At 44.7% G+C, this 21900-nt stretch overlaps 1 protein-coding gene across 4 annotated transcripts; it reads left to right on the forward strand.

Annotated features, from left to right (window-relative positions):
• Positions 1-516: 516 nt before the first annotated feature.
• On the forward strand, positions 517-20959 carry LHX9 (LIM homeobox 9). 4 transcript variants are annotated; one of them, XM_010563404.1, is made up of 6 exons: positions 517-596; positions 6209-6327; positions 8037-8239; positions 9116-9471; positions 14877-15079; positions 16295-17115. In XM_010563404.1, exons 2-6 carry the CDS (start codon positions 6211-6213, stop codon positions 16550-16552), a joined length of 1137 nt encoding a protein of 378 aa, XP_010561706.1. In that variant the 5' UTR covers positions 517-596; positions 6209-6210; the 3' UTR covers positions 16553-17115. The 4 variants fall into 4 exon arrangements, with proteins under 4 accessions (XP_010561706.1, XP_010561703.1, XP_010561702.1 ...); XM_010563401.1 differs by lacking the exon at positions 517-596 and adding an exon at positions 1215-1224; XM_010563402.1 differs by lacking the exon at positions 517-596 and adding an exon at positions 5807-5909 and having other exon boundaries at positions 16295-20959.
• Positions 20960-21900: the final 941 nt, after the last annotated feature.

Genomic DNA, 21900 nt, shown 5'->3' on the forward strand with positions numbered 1-21900 from the left:
GGGTTTGCTGCTCAGCTGTGAATAAGCACAGAACGAAAAAAACGACATGATGGGGAAACGCTCAGCTCGCTACAATATTTTTAGCAGCCTCTCAGTCCTCGCCTTTTTTTTAATTTCCTAATATGTTCTTTGCTTTATTAGTTTTATTTACAACCAACTCCCCATTAACACCTCAACTGATTACTGAGGAGCTGAGACAGCTAATCAAGAAAATCCAACAAACCAGCCAAAATTGAGAGGTGGGATTTATTTTTGCTTTCATTCATTCTTCTCTTCTTTATTTATTTATTTTGTTTTGGAAAATATTTCGAAACAAACAGAAAATAAAAGACAGGTATAAGTGTACGTTGGTGAGAGGTCAGAGGTTAGAAATTCGCGTCAATTCCATATCAGAGGCTATGTAGAGGGGGGATGGGGGAGGAAATCTTTCCACGAAGCAGCTTGTTTATTTTAATTAACATAGGGATCCTCTGCTAGGAACAAGGAACAACCTCCATCTACTGGCTAGATCACTGCGTCTCTTCTCGATCCAAAACCCATCCCTCATCGCTCATTAAGGAGGGTACAATTTTGGAAGAACCTTCTAAGGTCTCAAGGTAAGCTCCTGCATGAGTCTTTGCTAGCAATGCAGCTATTTAGACCTCACGAATGTAATTTGAGGGGTGTTTCTTTGGCGTGGTGGTTTTTTTTTAAACAACACAGAATGGTCGTTTCCCCAGGTGTATTCACAGACAACATTTGGTGCATCTGTGTTTTAATCTAGAAAAAATAGCAGCCTGGGAAGACTGAGCCATTCAGCTCAAAAAAAAAAAAAAAAAAAAAAAAAAAAAAAAAAAAAAAAGAGAGAGAGAGAGACTGTAGGGGGTTTTTTTTCTTTCTTTTTAAAAATATTTTTCTTTTTTTCTTCTTCTTCTTCTTTTTTTTATTTTTTATGGGATGGCTCCTTTCACCTTGTCTGTGAATCTAGGCTGTAAGGGAGTCCTTTTCAAAAGCAGCAAAATATGATAATTTCCAATGGCTTAATTACAACCGGAGTGCAAATACGATTACTGTTAATATCAGACAACTAAGAAGCTAACAATGCTGGGGTCCTTGGCGGTGAACAGTTTCGTGTTAGACAATAATCTGCCTCTCCTGCTTTCTTCTGGCTGTGTGATCACTTGTTTGTGGTCGGTCACAGCGCTTGGCTATGGAGATATGTGTCTGGGACTACTATGCAAAGCAGTTAATTGTTTATTATTTAAATATCATCTCCTTAAGCAAATGAATACCTGGTTTAATTTACATGTTTTCAGATTACCGGGAGGTACAAGCACGTTGGAGGTTTGGGATTTTTAATTCGATGGTGTTTACGGTTAAATATACCCTGCGCTTGTGTTACTCGCACCGCCAGCCACCGTGCAGCCTGGCGCGGGCAGAGAGGGGCTGGTGCCCGAGTCCGGGCTGCGAGGCATCGGCTTTCTCCATTTCTCTAAAACCACAATCCGAAAGTTGGTCTACGGTACACTCGAGAGGAGTCGAGGCAGGAGAAAGACGGTGATGGTAAAATATGTTGTTTCTGACACCAAAGTGGCATTCTAAACAATGTCGGGCTTTTTTAAAAAACGCAATCCATTTAAATGCTGAAAACGACATTAGCCACATTTGATGCCACCGCCGAGAGATGTAACTCTATTCAGGTTTTCCTTCTTTGTGTCTAGATTGCTCTCACTAGACGCGGACTTCACAAAGAGACGAGGTTGTTCATTAATAGCACTGTACTGTACCACAAGCTCGTAGAACAGAAAGTAGCGTCAGGATTTAAAAATAGACCTGGCTTTAACCACCCGACTTGCGGGCAACAGGATCGTAATCCTGTTGCTGTTATTACTACGCGCTTTAAATTGCTGGAAATGATTAAACTGGAAGTGTCTTGAAAAGTTCAGGTACCTGACGGAGACGGTGTGAAGTTTTGCTGCCCTTGTGCGGCGGGAGGCGGCTGACCCGGCGCTGCGCTCCGGGCAGTGCCCTGCGCCTGCAGCCCGGGACGTGCAATGGCCTCCTCTAGGACAGACTAAATTCAAACCATCTCTGCTTAAAGAACTTCCCCTCCTCTCCCCTCCCCAACCCCCCCACTTCCACGCCTGAATACCCTCCCCTTTCTTCTAATTATTGTTGGTCAATTATTAATTTGCATGTAGACCTTGTCCTAAATCCTCAGAACTGAACACAAGATCGTTCACGCTGTAATAGGCTTTAGACGGTAGCCCGTGGCCAGGAAGAATAAGGGCTCTCTAGCAAAGCGGATCCCAGTGCCCGCATGCTGAAATCTGTCCAGGGCACATGCTAATTACGAAGGTGGAAACGGCTCCAGCGAGCGCCTGGCAAGGGCTGCAGCCCAGGCGCGGGGAGGCTGTGGGAGCGCGGCAGCCTGGTTTGGGCAGCGGAGGCGCGCGGGCAAACATTTTACCTGTGGAAATCTCAGTAGCGATGCATTCCCTCTCATCCTCCTTAGCTTGGGGAGTCTGGGCATAGCCTAACAGAAAGGAAAAACCTGAGAGCGCCTGTCATGTTACTAACATGTTCTGAATATTGCACGTCAGATATCCTTCCCAAAATGCTGCGGCGAAAGGAGATAAAAGCACCCTGCAATGAGAAACTACGTTCAGGGGCGCAGTGCTAATGCAGATGGATTCATAAGGGATAAACTGGTAGATTTGGATTTTAGATTCCCTGTCGTGTTCTTTGTGAGCTTTTCTCTCCCCTCCCCGAGCAAACCAGCAAAACTGTACCGAGACCCTCGTGCTATAATGGCAACCTCTCGCTACCAGCCTGCCTTAGAGCAGCGGAGCTTCAATTTGCAGCGAGGAGTGAGGTGTCAGGAACATTGAAATAGATTCACCTTGATCTCCTACAGGCGGAGAAGTCACGTTGGATGCTAGCAACAAACTTTTAGTGTCCCTTTAGGTAAGAAGTGGTCTGCCAACATTAGGATGTTAATCAGAAAACGCCTTGGAAAGTCCTGGCCTCCTTTACTGGAGCAGCAGTAGCTAGCAGCGTATCCTTAACCGTACCTGATGGAGCAGAAAGAAAGGACCCTCTAATTAATTAAGTGTGCCCAACCGGAGGAGGTTTAGTCATTTCTGAGTTTTGTTATGAGTCTGTCCAATTATTCCTAACGGCGCCGTCGAGCTAAGGTAGAAATGGGAATTTAACAGACAATATTTTGGGTGTCTCTGGCTTGGACCGACGCTTTGCCACTGCACCTGCAGATAATACTGTGGGGAACCCGAGACAGCAAACGTCAGACAAGCGGGAGGAGAGGCGAGTGGTGCCCGCGGCCGGCGCGCCCGAACCGAGGGCACAGCCCGCTCGGGGCGGGGGGTACTGACAGCCCCCCCCGGCGCGGGCGCGATGAGTTTGACCATCCTCAGCCCGGTAGGCACCCGGACCCGGCGGGACGGCAGCGGCGGCTCTCCCGAGGGGGGTCCGCAGGGGCTGCCCGGGCCGCGCAAAGAGGGCGGGCGGGCGGGTTTCGACGGGAATCTCCGCCTGGCACACGCGGGCTACCCTTGGCCCCACGGGCGCCGTGGGAAATGCAGACCATTTCCAAGAGAGCAGACGCAAGGCGAAACTGAGGCGGGGTGAGTTACCCCTGACGAAATATCTGGACGGGAATAAAGGAACATTTCTTTCAAAGGAAAAAAAACCAAACCCTGACTGCTAGTAGAGTGGAAAGATTATATTGCAACTATTAGAAATGAACTCGTCTCTAGGTGAGATTTTTTCACCTCTGTCGACAGCCACCACTGCAATCACCCACGCCAGGTAGGCGCACGCCTGTGGCAACTCGCGGGTGCAGGGTGTGCGGGGAGCAAACCCCCCTGCAGAGGGGTTACCCCCCCCGCCGCCTCCCTCCCGAGCCTCCGCGCTGGCTCCTTCCCCCCACAGGCGGCTTCGCGGCCCTCGGCAAAGCCGCCGTCCCCGCCACGGGGCTCGCCTGCTCGCCTGGGCCGCGCAGCCCCGCGTGGGCTGCCGGCTATACTCCGCTCCCCCGGCGGGGTTTGGGGTGAGAGGGAAGCAACTTCGCCCGTCTCCCGGAGCAGTCGGGACACCGCAGGGGGACGACGGGAAGGAGGGGGATCCCGAGCAAACAGCTCCCGAATCCCGGATTGAATCACCTTGTTTATTTTTTCCTGATGGCTTGTTGTGCTAGTTGACTTGTTTTCTCCAAGGAAACCCTACCTCTCCCTCCTCCTTCCCCACACGCAGGTTTTTTCTTCTTTTTCTCCCCCCCACCCCCACCCCCCGACTGGGAGTGCTCTGCAGGAGACTACGGCTTGTGGAGGGATCTACCCGTTTTAAGGGAGATTCCCTTACCCCTTTGAGTCTCGTCGGTTTTATAGCTATTACTCTTATTAAAACACACACACACACACACACACACACATCACACTGATTTCCATCCAAAAGGGCTAATTACATTACTTACAGTAAATAGCAGCCCTGCTGTCCAGGGTCTAGTGTGCCAACAGAGAAAAAAAATCCCGGCTTATTTCACTTGATTGACTTCATCTTTGTGTGAAATTGTGTTTTATGAGCTGTATTCTGGCACTCGGAGGAATGTAGCAACATTCAATCTGCAAATAACATTAATTTTAGCTACTTAGGGGGAAAGAGAAGGGAGGAAACTGGCTGCCTGAATCTTGGGTTACATGGAAGAGGTGACTCGAGGAGCCCCTGAGGATGTCTCTGGGATGCTTTGGAAGGAAGTGGGGGCTGGGGTACTTCTTTCACTAGTCGCCCTAGGGTTTGGTGTGGAGCGTCCCCCAGGGAACAGGGAGCGCAGAACTGCCGCCAGGAAGATCCTTCAGTAGGGATCGAGGTGTCAGGAAACAGCCGGCAGCTGTTCCAGGGAAAGGCAAGGAAGAGTGGTGTGAAAAGTAAGTAGGAAAAAGGGAAAAGGAGGGGAGGGGGAGCAGAGAGAGAGAGAGATTAGCCGGGAAGGAGTGCATCGTCCAGTCCCCTGCATACAACGATCGCTGGCAGCCCGCAGCCGGGGAGTGGGCGAGGGGAGAGAGCCCCGCGAGAGCATCCCCGGACCGCTCCTCTCCGCGCCCGTCCCCCCGTCGGCGGCCGAGGCTGGCCCCGCAGGCCGCCCGCGGAGGGTGCCGGAGGTCCTATTGCGGGTACGGGCGGGGGTCCTGCGGGGTTGCTGCTCCCGGGGGCAGCAGGGCTGCTAGAGCCCCGGTAAGCCCTCGATCCGGCCGGGACCTGGGCGGGCGACACCGTGCCCTCCTGCCTCCGAAGCCCCCGCCCGCCGTCCCGCCTAACCGCCCCCCTCCGCGGCCGCCCGGGCCCGGGGCGCGGGGAGCGGTCTGCCTACTCCGTCCCGCCCCGGCTGCCCCACAACTGCGCTTCTCCTCCCGCTCCCCTTCCCGCCGCGGAGCCAGGGGCGGCCGTGCCAGCCCGAGGGGCCTCGGAACGGAGCTTCCCCCAGCGCGGAGCGGAGCGGCCCCGGGGGGAGCGGGGCCCCCGGGCCACCCTGCCCCTCGCCAGGCGCCGTCGCCGCCAACTCCCGGGACTCCGTGTTTGGGGGAGGTAATAAACCCCACCCCACCCACAGCCCCGACTAATGTTTGTCACTGCTTGCCCATCACTAGGGGTTGAGAGGAGTATGACAGGTCTTTGTTGTCTGAATAAAAATCAGTGGCAGCTCAAGGGAGAGAACTCCTCCTACTAAATTATCAAAAATGGGCTGGCTCTAGTCTCTTAACAAATTGGACAGAGCTCCGGAAAGCAGCAGTCCCAAATCCAACCTACAGGCACTGGGAACTTTAAAGCAACCAGGGACTGCTGAAAATAGCACTTCTTTTTGCTTTCTTTGTATTCAAAACTATATCCTTTCCCGACCAATTCTACTGCCCCAGGTCCAAGTCTCTCCAGTCAGGAGCCCCAGCTCTCCAGAACAGTAACAGATCCTTTAGTTCGCTTTTATTATTTTATTTTTAAAATTAATTATTATTACATTTTCTCCCCCTTGTTTGTTTTCTGCACATCTTCAGGAAGCCCTCGGTGCTTGTGCAAAGAGAAGCTCCTATTGCAACCTCCCTCCCTGCGCTGTGCGCCTCGGTGTAAACGTTTTGGATGATCTAAAGACTCTGGGGTCTGTATATGGAAATAGTGGGGTGCAGAGCAGAAGAAAATACTTGTCCTTTCCGTCCCCCAGCCATGCTTTTCCACGGGATCTCCGGAGGCCATATCCAAGGAATCATGGAGGAGATGGAGAGGCGAACCAAGACCGAGTCCCGCCTGGCCAAAGGGGGACAGATGAACGGCCGAGAGACGGTAAGAAAGGAGCTGGCACTCTTTGAAAGGGAATCCCTGCCAGCATGGACCCGCACCGGGACAGACCCTGGCATTGGGGAAGAGAAAGACGCTGCTTCCCCCTGTCCCTTCCCTGCCACCCCTTACTTGTAGAAACCCTTCCGAGGCTCCCTGTAAACACACCCACAATGCTGGGTGCTGTGCTGGCCAGGCTCAGTTATACATTTTTCTAATCGATGTCGTTGCATGTGCTCTCTGGAGTATGGGGGAAAGTATTTTACATAGTAACAGGGACGTTTTTTCAGTCCTCACAGGGAAGCAGCCTTTTGCCCCTGCTCGGCTCACTGCGGCCACTCTGCCCCATCTGAGCAGGGCTGCAGCTGGAGTTTCTGAGGTGTACTTTACTTTTTTTGCACTCCTGGCTCCTCCTAAATTAAACCGCAAACTGCGACTGCTTACTTTTCGTAAGCGTTTTTGGTCTGAAGTCTGGGATTGATACAAAGAGGCACCGTTCTCTCTGAATGTTATGCCCGCCAACTACTTTGCTTAGCAGTAACATCTCCTCTTTCCTTAGTCAAAGGACCAAAGTCTTCAGACATGTACTAACGGATGGCGGAGAAACCGAGTCTCACGCTGTGTTTTGTGCAAAGCGAGATCTCCCTTTCTCCAACTTGTAGGGCTTCCGCTGATAGCGCACAAGGCTCTGCACACAAAGTAACGGCCTGGAAAACTGCTTTAAGGCTTTGAGCCACAGGGTCCTTCCCCCCTTCTCTTAAATAAACCCCTGCTTTGTTGTATGAGGATTTGCGATGTAAATTCAGCTTGCCTTTTCAATTGCTGCAAAAAAAGAGGGTGAGGAACACAACTTCAGATTGGAAAATGAATGCGGAGTTGCCACTTTAAAACAGTTGCAAGTTTAGAACAAGATGTTCGGGATTTTTTTCCCCGTTACTTTATCAGCAAACGCTGCCCCAGGTTTCACGGCAGAGCTTTTGTCTCCGCCGTCCCTCCATTTCCCTTTGTCCTGAGCGACACTCCTTGTGGGGAGCAGATTAATGGGAACTTGCAGAAGTTTGCTGATGAAAAGATGCTAGTTTTAGCTGAAACCAGCCCGTGCCACCTTTCTGTCCACATCCCTGGCTGGGGTGGTGAGCATTCGTGCTCACTGCTCTTTACACCATCCACCTGTCTCCTTTCTCTTACTTCTGTTTTAAATGGCCTGGGTTTCTTCAGAGACGGGGTTTTGGCTGGTTTAAGCACGGGTGAAAATTTACCGGAAAATCGGTGCAAGCCTGCACCCTCTGCCATAAACTTTTGATGCAGCAAACCGGTATTTTCCTACTTTAAAATGCCGTTCTTGTGGAGCACTCTAAGATTAAAAAGCCAAAGTAATGAGGAAGCTAGAGACTTCAACTTCGGGACCTCAGAAAAGAACAGGCTCTGCTTTTCTTACTGAGGCCTAATCAGTTGCCTTCACATATTGAAATGACATTAGATCGTTAGGAGAGGTTTAATGGGATAAACACGAAAGCTGAATCGTGGTAGATACGTTCCTAGCGGGGATGGTCCCAGTCCCCCCTCAAACTTCCCGCCGGGAGCAGAGTTTGGTCCCAGAGAGCCAGCTCTTTGCACAAGCCCCGGCCCCCTACGCAGGACCCCGTCCCCAGCCTGGCCTGCCTGCCTGTCTTTCTCTCCCTGTCTCATCCCCTTGTGGTGTGGTTGTTTTGCAGAACATGCCCCCAATGAGCCCCGAGAAGCCTGCTTTGTGTGCTGGTTGTGGAGGGAAGATCTCAGACAGATATTACCTGCTGGCTGTTGACAAACAATGGCACCTCAGGTGTCTTAAGTGCTGTGAATGTAAACTGGCTTTGGAGTCAGAACTCACCTGCTTTGCCAAGGACGGCAGTATTTACTGCAAGGAGGATTACTACAGGTACAGCAATCAGTCCCCATGGGTTCAAAAGCATATCCCCGCAAAAGGCATTATGAACCGAAACGCTCTTTTCTCTGCATGGGCTTTCAAAGGTAGCTTTTCGCAGTCAGCCATTCCTTAATCCTGTAAATGTGTCCCATCCGAAAAGTCTCGCACGTTTAAAAACTGAACGGATCGACCGGGCACACGCCGACTGAGCATGTGTGGCGGTTCACAAACAGGAGAAGACCTCGGGTCTCCCGCTGCTCTGCGGTATCACTCCGTAAATACCAGCGTAAGACCCAACCAAAGTTTCCCTCTGCCCGTAGCTTGCCGGTTTTCTCGCGGGCCGGGGAGCGGGCCCCGGGGCTGGCGCGGCGGGAGGGGCGGCGTTCCGCGGCGGAGCCCGCCACCCCCCTGCCCAGCCCCGCGGCTGTCCCGCGGGGGGTGCCAGACGGCCGGGCCCCGGGAGCCAGCACTGTTTATCCGTGCGTTTCAGCTTTCCCGGGGTTCAGCTCCCCGCGGCCCTTCTCGTCTTTACACCAATGCCAGGAGAGCGGGGACCGATTCCCCCCACCCCCACGGTCCACCTTTCTTCATGCGCACGGGCAGCGGGAGGGCTTTTGCAGAAGTCTTAAGTGAAAAGGTCGGCTTGGTAGAAGGTGCAAGGCGTTTACCCTGGGATCCCGGTGCCTTCCCGACAAGCCCGAGCACCAACACCAGGCGGGCCAGGGGCCACAGCCGGCAACGAGGGCCGTCCTAGGGCCAGGGCGGGCGCGACACTGGCGGGGACAGGCTCCCTGCCGACCTCCCGTAGCCGGGAGGGAAGGTGGGTGGCACTGGGGCAAGGTCTGCCTTTACCTTTCTGGTTGATACCCACTTCTCTGTTTCCTTCAGAAGGTTCTCCGTGCAGAGATGTGCCCGCTGCCACCTTGGGATCTCAGCCTCTGAAATGGTTATGAGAGCCAGGGAGTCGGTTTACCACCTGAGCTGCTTCACCTGCACCACCTGCAACAAGACTTTGACCACAGGCGATCACTTTGGCATGAAGGACAACCTGGTTTACTGCAGGGCCCACTTCGAGTCCCTTTTGCAAGGAGAATATCCCCCTCAGCTGAGCTACACCGAGCTGGCTGCCAAGAGCGGAGGGCTGGCCCTGCCTTACTTCAACGGCACTGGCACAGTCCAGAAGGGGAGGCCCAGGAAACGAAAGAGCCCTGCCTTGGGAGTGGACATCGTCAGCTACAACTCAGGTGGGAAACACATGCCGAACCTCCTTCCTGCTCCTCCGACAAGAGCGTTCTCGGGCTTCCCCTCAGCTAGGCAGTGCATGAGTAACTCAGCCAGGCCAAATCTTGCTTAACCATTGGAAAATCAAACAAACAGCCCTCTGAGGGTTGGAGCGTTTGCAGGAAAGCTAACAGCAGCCCTCCTCAAAGGCTGTCTTTGCTTATTAATGTCAAACACCCAAACTTAGCCACTTCCCAGGGTAAAGACAAAAAAAAAGAAAAAAAAAGGAAAAGGACAAAAAAAACCCCCAAACCACAGCGTTCTTTCTCTATAGGAACCTGAGAGATACTGTTATCATTATTTGTATTTTATTAGCAAAAAGTACTTCACCAGTTCGACCTCAAATTAGAAGTAACTAAATGGATCAGGAAAAAAAAATAGAATAAAAGTTATAGTATATGGCTCCTACAATGCTAATGCAGTAGCACATAACTCAGTATAGATATTCAATTTATAGTCATTAATTCTTCAGGCTAAATAATCCTGTTTTGCTGGGACATAAACGATCAAACTGTACAAGAGGCCAATGAATAAATGTTGTTCCCTGTAACTAAGCCCTAACAAATGTAATTAAGGAGAATGGTTTCTGCTCTCTCGACGGTAGCAAAAGAACAAGTGTGGCCCCATATTAAATTTCTTCCCTAACTCCAGTCACTTAAGTACCCAAGCCTAAAGACACAGTGTTAGGGGCCAGAGATGAAGGAGTTTCAGGTATGATCAAGCAGTTCAAGCGGTGTTTCATTAGATGGAAGGCAAAAGCAGTAAGGATAAATCCGAATTAACAAGTTACCGACTCCAAAAATTATTTTGGCGGAACTGAAGCTCCCCATGGACGGTAACTAGGAAGGAAGGGTGTGGGAAGCAAGAGTGGTGCGAGGTGTTTCCCTGTGAAGTGGTGAGCTGTTCCGGCCGGGGCAGGGAGCAGGGGGCTCCGGTCTGGGCAGCAGCGGAGCCACGCGAACCGCCGGCCCCACCGGGGAGCCGGGAGAGGGGTCAGGGCCTCTCCTTCCAACAAAGGCAGGTCGAGAAAACTGCACCGATTTCGGCCCAGAGCTCTCTCCCCTCCACCCAAGTTCAACCCGCCACCATTGAGATTCATAAGCAATCCTCCACTGCCCCCTCACAAGCCCCCTCCATCCCTCCCCCGGCACCTCCTCTGGGGCTGCTTCTGAAACGGGCTTTAGCTGGGAACTGGGTAGCTGTGCAAGGCTATTTCATCTCCTCTGATGCGTAGACCTTGGAGCCAGGGTAATCACTGCGCTAATTGTTCCTTGTTAATTGAAGATGACATTGGAATCCCTGGCTACGGAGTGGTTTCCAATCAGTCCTGAAAGCTGCTAAAGAAAAGGGAACCTGTAGCGCAGCCAGGATTCATTCAGTGCCGGCTTTGAATGGTGGGTTTCCCGTACACCCGCTCTTCGGTTTATGCTATCTCTGATCCGCACACCATCACCCAAATCCCCCAGGTCCCTAAATGGAAATATTTCTAGGGACAGTTTATCATTAGAATTAGGACCAGAAATTAGGGAAAGATGAAAAGTTGTGGATATGATAAAACACCCCTTAAACTTTACGTCAGGGCTCAAGAGACACATAATTTGCAAACACCGTCAGTTTTTGTGTGCTAGTTTTAAAACTCTCCTTCTTTGCAACAAAGGTGCATATAAGAGGTACCACTGACTTGAAATGAGATTGAAATGCACTACCCATTATGAAAATACAGCTCATTGCATTGACATCTCACAGAATCCTCCAGGCAACGGGGAGAAAAAACAAACAAACAAACGCTCGAATCTGATGCTTTGGACTTAGGCTAGATGGCTGAGAAATTTGATCTGTTAGGGCTGTGATTTTTATTTTTTTTTTATTAATTAAGATATTATCTAGCAATGTCCAGGGTTGACACATGGGCTCGAGAAAATACTGTTTGCAGCCAAACTGTGCATCCGGTGCAAACGACTCCAGCCCATTGACCCTCTGCGCCCCAGATCCAGGGGGAGGCAAACGAATCTCTAACAGTTACGAAATGAGTTGCAATAGATGAAATCGCTTCTTGAAAGAAAAAAAAAACCCAAACCAACAATACCCTCTCTAGATAATTGGCAGCCACTTTCCCACATGCATTCTTCGCTTGCTGCCCCATGATTCAGTAACGGCTCTTGCATGTAATCATTTACAAAGGGCAACCAGTCCACAGAAAATTCAGTGTCGGATACACGACTGCCGCCTTCAGAGGGAGAAGCGGGACACGGGTAGGATCTGGAGCACCAGCCCATCACCTAGCCCGCAGCCCGCAGGCGGGCCCCTTTCGCCCGGGCACTCGTCCCGGTACGCGCTGCCCTCTTGCACGGCGGGCCGGCGGGCAGCCGCGGCGCCAGCCGCCCACCGCGGGCCGGGCTGGCCAACCGGCGGGGGTGCGCGGAGCCGCCGCGCTTCTCCCCTCCCGGCCCGGGTGCCGCGGGGCCTCCCCGGCTCGGACAGGGAACCGAGGGGCAGAGCCACGGCCCTGACCCGCCCGTCACCTATCTGCGCTAACGGACACCCCAGCCGGGAGGCAGCGCTCCGCCTCTGAGCAGACAACTTCCAGGTTACATCGCAAGTTTACTCCTGTCACTCAGAGTTCCGTGAGAACCGCGAGTTTAACTTCCCCAGTAAACCGAACCGGTGTCCCACCGAAATAGTCGTACCCTAGGGTGTCCACATCGATATGGCAAGCCATTACTGGAAAACGACTGCGACCTTTAAAAACAAAGCAGTGCACTAACTCTGATTAAGCGAAAAACTTCGCCAGCTGAGCGTAAAAATATGCCTATTCACAAGCAATCCGTTGGTACCCGGTTCAGATTTGCACGCACGTTTTGTTTCAGGGGAGCTGAGCACTGGGCCAGAATGGAAAATCAGATTCTGCTGCCGGATCTACAACAGCTTTTCTATTCTGTATTTTGTTTAGTAGTTTAAATTCTGTTTCTCAACTCCTCGGTTGTAAAGTGGAAACACAACAATAAATAACTCAAAATGTTATGAGGTAAAAGCCATTCATACTTGCGAGCTGTCTGGAATTAATGTGAAAAATGGAAGAAACTATTCAAAAGTACTTAAAACATTCAAGGCTTTCTCTATATTACCTCTTATATCATAGAATTAATATGTATTTTGAGGGAAACTGCACTGACTTACAGCCTACAGGATATAGAAATGAGATGGTGAAGAAGATTTCCCTAGGAAAATATTTTACACAGCTGTTGCTCACAGAGCTGTTTACTTTATTTCATTTTATATATGTGTGTGTGTGTGAAAAACTATGAAGAGTTCACTTGAAGTATTCTTGGCAACAAAAAGCAAACTGTTCTAGCTCTTTCTAAAGCAAAATTAAACAATCCCCCAATCCCGCTGCAAAAAAATGAGCAATAATGTCTTGCCCGATTTTTTGCTTCCCCTTAGTCCTCCAGGCGATAACGTAAAACTCTGTTCTGTGATGTGGCCAAACCACATAACGCTGTTTCACCCACATAAAATAGAGAGTGAGCTAATCATTGTATAAACTAGGATTGTCTGAGGATGCTTGGAAGCCTCTTCCCATTTTCTCTTGAAAATAAAAGCCAAAATAAAGTAGATCACAGAAACAAAGGCAGTAAGCAGGACAGAGGAGCCCCAGGAAGTTCATGTTGCTGCTGTAAACCTGAGTGACCCAAGGAAAACAACATGAACAAACAACTTGCAACTCTGAAGTAAAACCTGTGGACTGAATTCTGGTATTCTGATTTATGTCGGCTCATAAGTTATGGCCCATGTAGTTTGACTGAATGCAGCATCATTGCTTGTGAAAACAAGTAGTAAATACAATCCAAATCTGGCCTGAAATTTGTTTTTACGGCAACTTCCAACTCCTGGTATTTTCAGAAGTGTCAGTTTACTTTGTTTGAAAGTTTGTTTCTTACCAAGACCAGGAGCAAATCTAGCTATAATTAAATATTCACCTGATTTTCTGTCAAAGTGCTGTCTTACCAGCATCTGTTCATGTTGACTTGTCTTATAATTCAAAAGAGAACACACCTTCAAGAAGCTTTTTATTGTCTCCTGGTTACAAGTTGCTTTGCCTCTGTTTTTAGCACTGTCAACATCAGTCTCTCTGTACTGTGTGCTTCCCCTCTTTCTCCTTCTTGCTCTCTCTCTCTCTTTTTTTTTTTTTTTTTGAGAAAGGGATCAACTAGGCCTAGTAAATAATCCAATAACTGTTGGAAAGCTGTTCAAAAATTCAGATGAGCAACTAATGAAACTTGGTCTAGTTTGCAGACATTCTGAAACATTTTTAATTAGCTGTTCTTTAATTAATATTCCCTGCTATGATGACACCATTAATTTTCTCTTGTGTGACTGAGCTATCTTTATACAATGAGATCCTACAAACTGGTAACTCTTTTTTTTTTAAGCTGAAAAGAAAAATATAGATGTCTCTTTTTTTTTTTTTGCCAATACTGTTATTTCTTTTCCCAATATGAAGTAATGATGCCATGGTCCCCAAACAGTTGCAACTCTCGTGTACAATTCATATCCATAAAAGTGTAATCTGAAACAAATTCATCTTTCATAGACATTTTGAAAATCCTGAATCAGGGAAAACGGGGAAGCTCTTTTAAAGTTTTGAGCCACTAGTTGGTTGCTTATAGAAACATCCTAGATCAGTACCAACTAAGAGCTACTGCTGATTGGGAGTGAGAGACTGAATCAAGCCTTCATGCAACTGCTTTCTAGACATGTTTTACAGAAGAAGGTCTTTGAGCAGTTCATATAAACTCCTAGGCAGAGTCCAAAAACATTTATTTTATCAGCAAAAACCTCCAGATTTTATGCTTTCTTGATGAACTGTCATAACAAACTTTCCTGCTGTACATCTCTTTTTATAGGTGCTTGTGATTTGGGAGAAAAGCTCAGGAACATTCAAAATACTGGTTTGACCTTTATTCTTCTCTGAAGCTAAGAGTGTTTCAATGAGTGAGGTTTCAAAATCTGAATGAGATTTCAAATGACTCTTTGAACGCCCAAAGCAAAACCATTACCACAGGGAAAAGACTTGTTTGAAAATAAATGCCATAGGAGAGAGAACTTTCTAAGTTTCCCCTTAGTAGGTACAGGCCCGGGGGACATAGCATGTTCTAAGAACAGGAAAAGGTCATCTTCTGGATCTTTTTTGTCTCATTTAATTACCACATCTGTACTTATCCTTGCACCATCTTAGACCTTCCTTCCTTCCTTTCTTGCTTGTTTCCTTCCCTCCAAACAGCATGTGACTCAAGATTTTTGCCTTGATTCATTTATCCTACATGATGCATGGCCACTAACTCCTTGTTTCATTTTGTTTATTGAACAGGTTGTAATGAGAACGAGGCAGATCACCTGGACAGAGACCAGCAGCCTTATCCCCCATCCCAGAAGACAAAGCGCATGCGCACCTCCTTCAAACACCACCAGCTTCGTACCATGAAGTCCTACTTTGCTATCAACCACAACCCAGATGCCAAGGACCTCAAGCAGCTTGCCCAGAAAACAGGCCTGACCAAGAGAGTTCTGCAGGTAAGAAGCCACATCACAGGCTTGGCAGAATTTTCCCCTACCCCTGCCAGTCAATAGCATTTCCCTTATGTGTAACGATAGCGATATATGTAGAAATACTTTTGCTAGGTGTGTCCCTAGTGGGTGTGCAGAGGGGTATGGTATTACATGGCAGGAGTGCTGAATGTATGCCCTACCACCCCAAGGCAGCCAAATACTAAAATGTGATTTGTAATTAGTTGCATTCTCAACATGAGGAAACCGTCTCCAGAGTCTACCAACCCAGTAGATATCCTGGGATCTGTAGTCTCTCTGTGGTGACCTTATTAAGGGTAGAGGTAGCAAATCTACTAATTCTATGGACACTGGGTAAAGCCTTGGGGTCCCCTGAAGTAGTTAATGTGGCCTCTCAGTGAGCAGATCCCCTGATATGTAGGAAGCAAGCTTTAAGCAATATGATCCTCCAGGACCAGCCAGCTCCCTCTCTAAATGCCTGTTAGGCAACTGTTATCATTAAGGGCCTACATAGTGCAAAGTCACTTCCCTGTGAAGGACAGCCTAGCAAATTACATTAAAAAAAATCCCTATACAGTGTGTGCTAGCTCAGCAAAGTTAAAGCGAGGTATGTATTATATGCAAAGTGCCAAAGAAAGGTAGCAATCGAGGTAGAAGGAGAAACTATTAGCAGCAATTCCTTGTCCGTGTCACATGTCACCTAAAACATTTTCAGTGAACCTTACAGAACAGAAAGACTAGGTGACCCATATCAACAATCTGATAGGGATGGTGTAATTACCCCTCCTTCCTCTTCAGTCTTTTAAAATGATCAAGGCAAACTTTCAGCCTTTGCAAAAATCTGCTCATTCACCCTTTGCCTCAATCTTTATCATGTGTCTTGACTCCAAACCTACCCAACCCAAGAATATACTACGTGGCCATCATGAATGTTGCTTTCCTTGGGTGAGTGCGTGAGCAGATTTTTCTTAAGGCTGCTCTATGAGATCTGCACACTGGGCTGCAACGCTCTGGTGAGCATCTGTAGCACTGGACCGTGTACACAAGGTCCCGCCTGTGAAAGAGTCAGTACCACCAGTAGCAAGTGAAGCTATAGAGTGACTTAGGCGATTTGCCACGCAAAAATGAACATCAAAAGATGACTTAAAAGCAAGAACAAAGACAAAAATAAGCAAAACTAAACAAGCATCGGTAAAGAAATCAATTGGGATTGGTTTGCAGGTTTGGTTTCAAAACGCAAGAGCCAAATTCAGAAGGAACCTTTTGCGGCAGGAGAATGGGGGTGTCGATAAAGCTGATGGCACCTCACTTCCGGCACCGCCCTCAGCAGACAGCGGCGCACTCACTCCACCCGGCACTGCGACCACTTTAACAGACCTGACCAATCCCACTATCACTGTAGTGACATCAGTGACCTCTAACTTGGACAGCCACGAATCCGGGAGCCCCTCACAAACTACCTTAACGAACCTTTTCTAACATTTCAGTTTTTTTTTTTTTTAATTCTTACTCTTCTTCTTTATTATTATTATTATTATTATTATTATTATTATTATTTTCAAGCCTTTTTTTTAAATAACAAACCCACAAAATATTTGGGAAAATAAACAGCTTGATGTGTAGCATCTGCAGCCACTTGGCAAATGAGTTTGAAGTAATATGTTGCTATAATAAATGAACATTTATTGTTGTTAAATTGTACTCAAATTTTTTAAATTCCTCAAATAACTGAAGAGAAGGTTATGAATCATTCTAATAAGTGCCTCTTAAAATTGTATGTTACTTATTTCCAGAACCTTGAAAAAAATGATTACTACCACCAAAAAAAAAAGAGATTCTTTTCCCTCCTTGATAACCAGATAAAAATAAGTTTAATTATAGCCAAAATAATGCTGCTTCAGGATTGTATGTTCACTTACAGCACTTAAGAACCCCAAATTTCATATTTTTTTAATAATGCATCTAAAGGTTTTGTATGATTTACTTTTTAAATGCTGAAAAATAAATACACCATGAATTAAACTAATCATTGAAATAGTCAGACTGGAAGTGCCAGTGCTTCTTTCTAATGCATTAGTCACAAGCCTGATCCTCCCTGAGCACTGGGGAGTCTCACTGGGATAGCTAAACATTCCTCTGTCAGTTGGCAGTTCTTCATCCAGCTGGGATGTCCTTGGCCACCACTGAAAGCTATGCCTGGATGGAGGGCTTGGAGAGAGAGACCCAGTGGTGAGAGTGCATGTAGGTGAGGATGGCAGGATCAGGCTGTTGGTCTCCAGATTTGTGTCCTGTAAATTAAGGAGGCAAGATCTGGGAAACACCCTCCAGAATGAGCTCACTCCTATAAGGATATTATTAAAGTAATAACAGCAGAATAACAACTCAAGTAAGGAGTCTTACTGATCTGAAATATCACATAGGGAGGGTTTTTCATTTTTGTCTGTCAAGCAGCTCTGATTTGGAATGAAAAAAAAAAAAAAAAAGCGTGGTTCACTACATGGCCTTGATACTGTACAATTAAAGCAAACAGGAGGTTGCCCAACTACCTTAGAGAGCACAAAAACAATTTTGAAGAAGATGTATGCACGTGTACTGTTAAAATGAGTTTTTGATAAATCATACTTTTTTTCAGGGAAAATGGAAATAAGCAAAATATAATTTATTAAGATGTTTAAGGAAAACAATTTCAGTACAATTTATTCATTACTATTTTCATTTACTTTAGATGATTCCTGAGATTGTATTAGATACTTTAACACATGAACTTAAAATCTTTAGTTCATTAATATCTCTAACATATAGTTTAACTTTTTAAACTTTGTATAAAAGAAAAAATGTTAGCAAAAATTCTTACAAAAATGGGAATTGGCAGCAAATAATTTTAAAGCAGATAAACTCAGAAGCCTTGTGGATGCTGATCTGAATACATTTCTTAGTTTACAATAGTGATCTTTCTTTTTTTTAATTTTATTTAAGCTAAAAGTCTGAATGGTCTGGGCAGTGGTGAATGTTCATTTGTATCCTTTTATTGTAGTTGAACACCAATTAGATTGTGGAGAGTCTCAGAAACAAAAACGAACAAAAACCAGTCAAGATCTATGTCTTGCTTTTAGTGGATTGTTAAGAATAACTTTGCACATATACCCCACTTTTTAGACACCATCAAATCTCTTTTTTGGTGGTCGAAGTGGCTATTTAATATATTTTAAAGGTGTCCTTTTTGGCTGTATAAATGTGTGGTTACATATTGACAGTTCACTGCCCACATTAAAGTGCATTATTGTAATTTTTGCTCAGGGTTTTTAGAAAATTAGCACAGAAAAGTAGCTTATTTTTAAAAAAAGATGATGGAAGAGATGTTAACACTGTAATAGAAGAAAGGTGTGTTTGCCATTATATATTTAGCAAGTATGGTTATCATCTTCTACGGATATTAAATCTTGACTTTTCCTGTTTCTATTACCTTATGGGCATTTACCACTAACCAGACCAAACGACCTTGGTAAGGCTGAGATCTTTATTAATACACTTTTACAGGTAAAAATATTGATACTTATAAATTTTGTTCTTTGACAGAACAATATATGGTACTAGAGATCTACTTTATTAAGTAGACTAATTAAAACTCAGTTCTACTATGTGCCTTATGATATACCTTGGGAGTAAGTTTGTGAAAAATCAGGATATATGTGTTGTTTGTTAAATTAACTGTTTTAAGCCCTTTTGACACCTCACTAGTTTTGTACTGTTTTACCTCTTATTTCTGAAACTCTTTTTATGGTGTATCCTGTTAGAGGGGACAAACATGTCATAGAAAGCAGTTGTGCACTCTTTCAGATATAGTTGATAAATCCAATAATCTTATATATTGAGCTTCGTGTTTATAGTACAGTAAGTGGTCTAGCAAAATTGTCCATGTTTCTTTGTTTATTGATAAATGCATTGTATAGAAACTATTTCCCCTAAATATTTATGGACCAAACAATTGTGATATATCCTATTAAATTTGTGTGAATAAACCATTTTGAATCTAAGGAGTTTTATTTCCCATCAGTTTTTTGTTTTTGTTTGGGTTTTTTTTTGTTTTGTTTTTTATTTTTTTTTAATTTAAAGTCTACATGTACCAGTGCGTCTCTTTGCTTTTACGGTACCTGTGAACAATTGGTATTAAACATGGAAACACAGCCTTTTAAATATTTTAAAATATTGTTCCTTCTTAGGTTTTCAATTTCTTCATATTCAATGTATATGCTACTGCTGGTGCAATTTAGATTTTAGCCTTTAACCTCCTTTTTTGAACATACAAAGTAATGCCCCACTGATTTGATATTGAAACCCTGTCTTAGACTTCTAAAAAAGCCAGAAAACTAGCAGCTAAAGTAATTGCATGACAAATATAACCTAAATAATATGATGAAATGAATCAAGATTTAATGCTAGGTATATTGAACACAAATTAGAATTGCAGACCCCGAAAAGCCAGGTTGCTCTGTAGTTTAATAAATTGTCACTATGATTTCTTTCAGGGAGAACAAATCATGGGGCATTACAGCCAAACATCCCGACGTTTGAAAATTCCCTAAAGTATTAAAAGAAGGGGAAAAGTTTGATCGGAAATCCACTGCAGTGAAGACAAAGACAATATTAGGTTATGATAATCATACATTTAAAAATCTATTGAGCCAAAAAATAAAAATAAAAGACTTGATGTCATTTCCTGAATGTTAACAAAACATATGTTATTTTATGGTGTCTAGTTAACAGAACTGAAGGCTTCAACAAATTGTGTGGTATTAAAAACAAATTTAGAGAAACTATGTATAAAACCAGAGCAACCTGGCAGCAACCTACCCAGCCCATATTCGAAGAAAACTTTTCTTTAAAAAGAATCACATTTGTCAAGCACAAGTACTTGTAAAATAAAATCTGAATGCATTCATTCCACTTGCTTGCTAATGTGTACTAGTCATATCTGTTAAATGGATTTTTGTAAATTCAAAGAGAACTTTTCAATCATTCAAGATCATAGGAATCAAAATCCAGTAACATTAGTACTATTGTTTCTGAATTCTTTTTTTTTAAATGAGAAAAATCTGCATGCACTTTTCCATCTGTCACATATAGTGTACATTTCTGTATGACGAATTTCTCTTTGATGTTTCTTGTATAATAGCTTTCATTAATAAACATTTTTTGATGCAAACATAGTTAACTTTATGTAAACACATAGCTAATTGTTCCAAATAATTTAAACTTTTCTTCTGAAAAGCAGTACAGTGCAGTTCCAATATGTTATATATATCTAAAATCAAAAAGAATGAGGTAGCAATACTGTTGCACAGTGTAAAATTATTTCCTTTGGTGTTAACTTTTTAATTTTTTAACTTCTTGTATACAACTGACACGTTTTAAAAAAAATTCCCATCAGCATCAACAATAAAACAATCCCCAAATTCTTCATTGATATAAGAAAACATAAGCAGTACAGTATGTAAAATCCTCAATGACTTTTAGAGTACAAGGATATAATTTGTGGATCCCTGAGCTGTTTACATGGTCACTATGCAATGAGCAAGTATGTTACAAAAAGTTGGTCCTAAGATTCCCAGTCCAAATCACAGATGATTTTTACAAGCCAACAAGCAAGTGTAACAATAACCAATTCTTAGTAATGAGGTTTTGTAACTGTTAAGCAACTATTTGCAGAAAGATTTTTAAAAATATATTCCTATTTAGCTGTATAGCCAAAGCATATGTTAAACAATTTTACATATAAAAGACTTGCCAGAAAATCTTTCATTAAGATGACATTTTTATTATATACTAATGAACCCTATGTAAACAATGTAACTTTTATGAATGATGGACATTAAATATTTCACTTACATGTATCCTCAGCATTTTGCATGTTTTCTTAAACTTTTCCAGTTTCTGAATTCTAAAAAGAAAACCATACAATTATTAACAACATAATACAAAGTTATGTACACATTACTGCAGCGAAAACCGGTACTGGAAACCGGTAACCAAGAGTGTTCTAACGGCAATAAAAAGGTATCATTTATTGGTGGCAATTATGGGAAGCATTGTTTAAACAACAGTTTTATAGTATGTTGTAAAGTTCTATTGAAAAAGGTTAGCATGGTGGACTTAATTCAAATCAGCTTGATCAGAAATTTAAGTATATTGTGAAATTCTTAAACTGAGCTGTATGTGTATTTATTACTGCAGAAAGTAAGTAAATGTAGGAAAGCAATTATTTGTGTTACAGCCATAATGTGGTTTCTCCCTGTTGTCCATAGGAAAATATTACAAACATTAGTTATTCAAATCAGTAAAGAACGTGGTGGTGTTTAGGGCCAAAAAACCCCCCTATGTACTATAATTTTTCTTTTGTAAATCATTGCATTCTTTAGTAGGTTGGATTCCTTCTCCCCCTGATTTAATACTTACAGACATATTTCCAGTCTAAATTATTGTCCCTGTGCTGCTTTTTTCACCTGATATAAATTAGAAAAATAAATTAATTAAATACTCCTGGTGAAATATTAGCTGCATTAAAGTCAATGGCAAAATCATCACTGATTAAAGTAAAACCAGGACAATTTTATTTTTCTGTGTCTGATTAGAGACATAAAGGTTTGATTTTTCTTAACAATAGTATTCTTTGTTTGGAGATAGTCCTGCACATAGTGCTCTGATTGACCTGACTAGTTGCATTAGCCAATCCAATTTTTTTGAAATATAAAGGTCTGTCTCCTGCATTAAGAGAGCAAACATGTTGAAACGGCAGCATTATATGAGAAAGAAAGAAAGGAATAGTTTCT

The sequence above is a fragment of the Haliaeetus leucocephalus genome, unplaced genomic scaffold (genome assembly GCF_000737465.1).
Source record: "Haliaeetus leucocephalus isolate CR32 unplaced genomic scaffold, Haliaeetus_leucocephalus-4.0 Scaffold166, whole genome shotgun sequence".
In the NCBI taxonomy this organism is placed as follows: Eukaryota; Metazoa; Chordata; class Aves; order Accipitriformes; family Accipitridae; genus Haliaeetus; species Haliaeetus leucocephalus.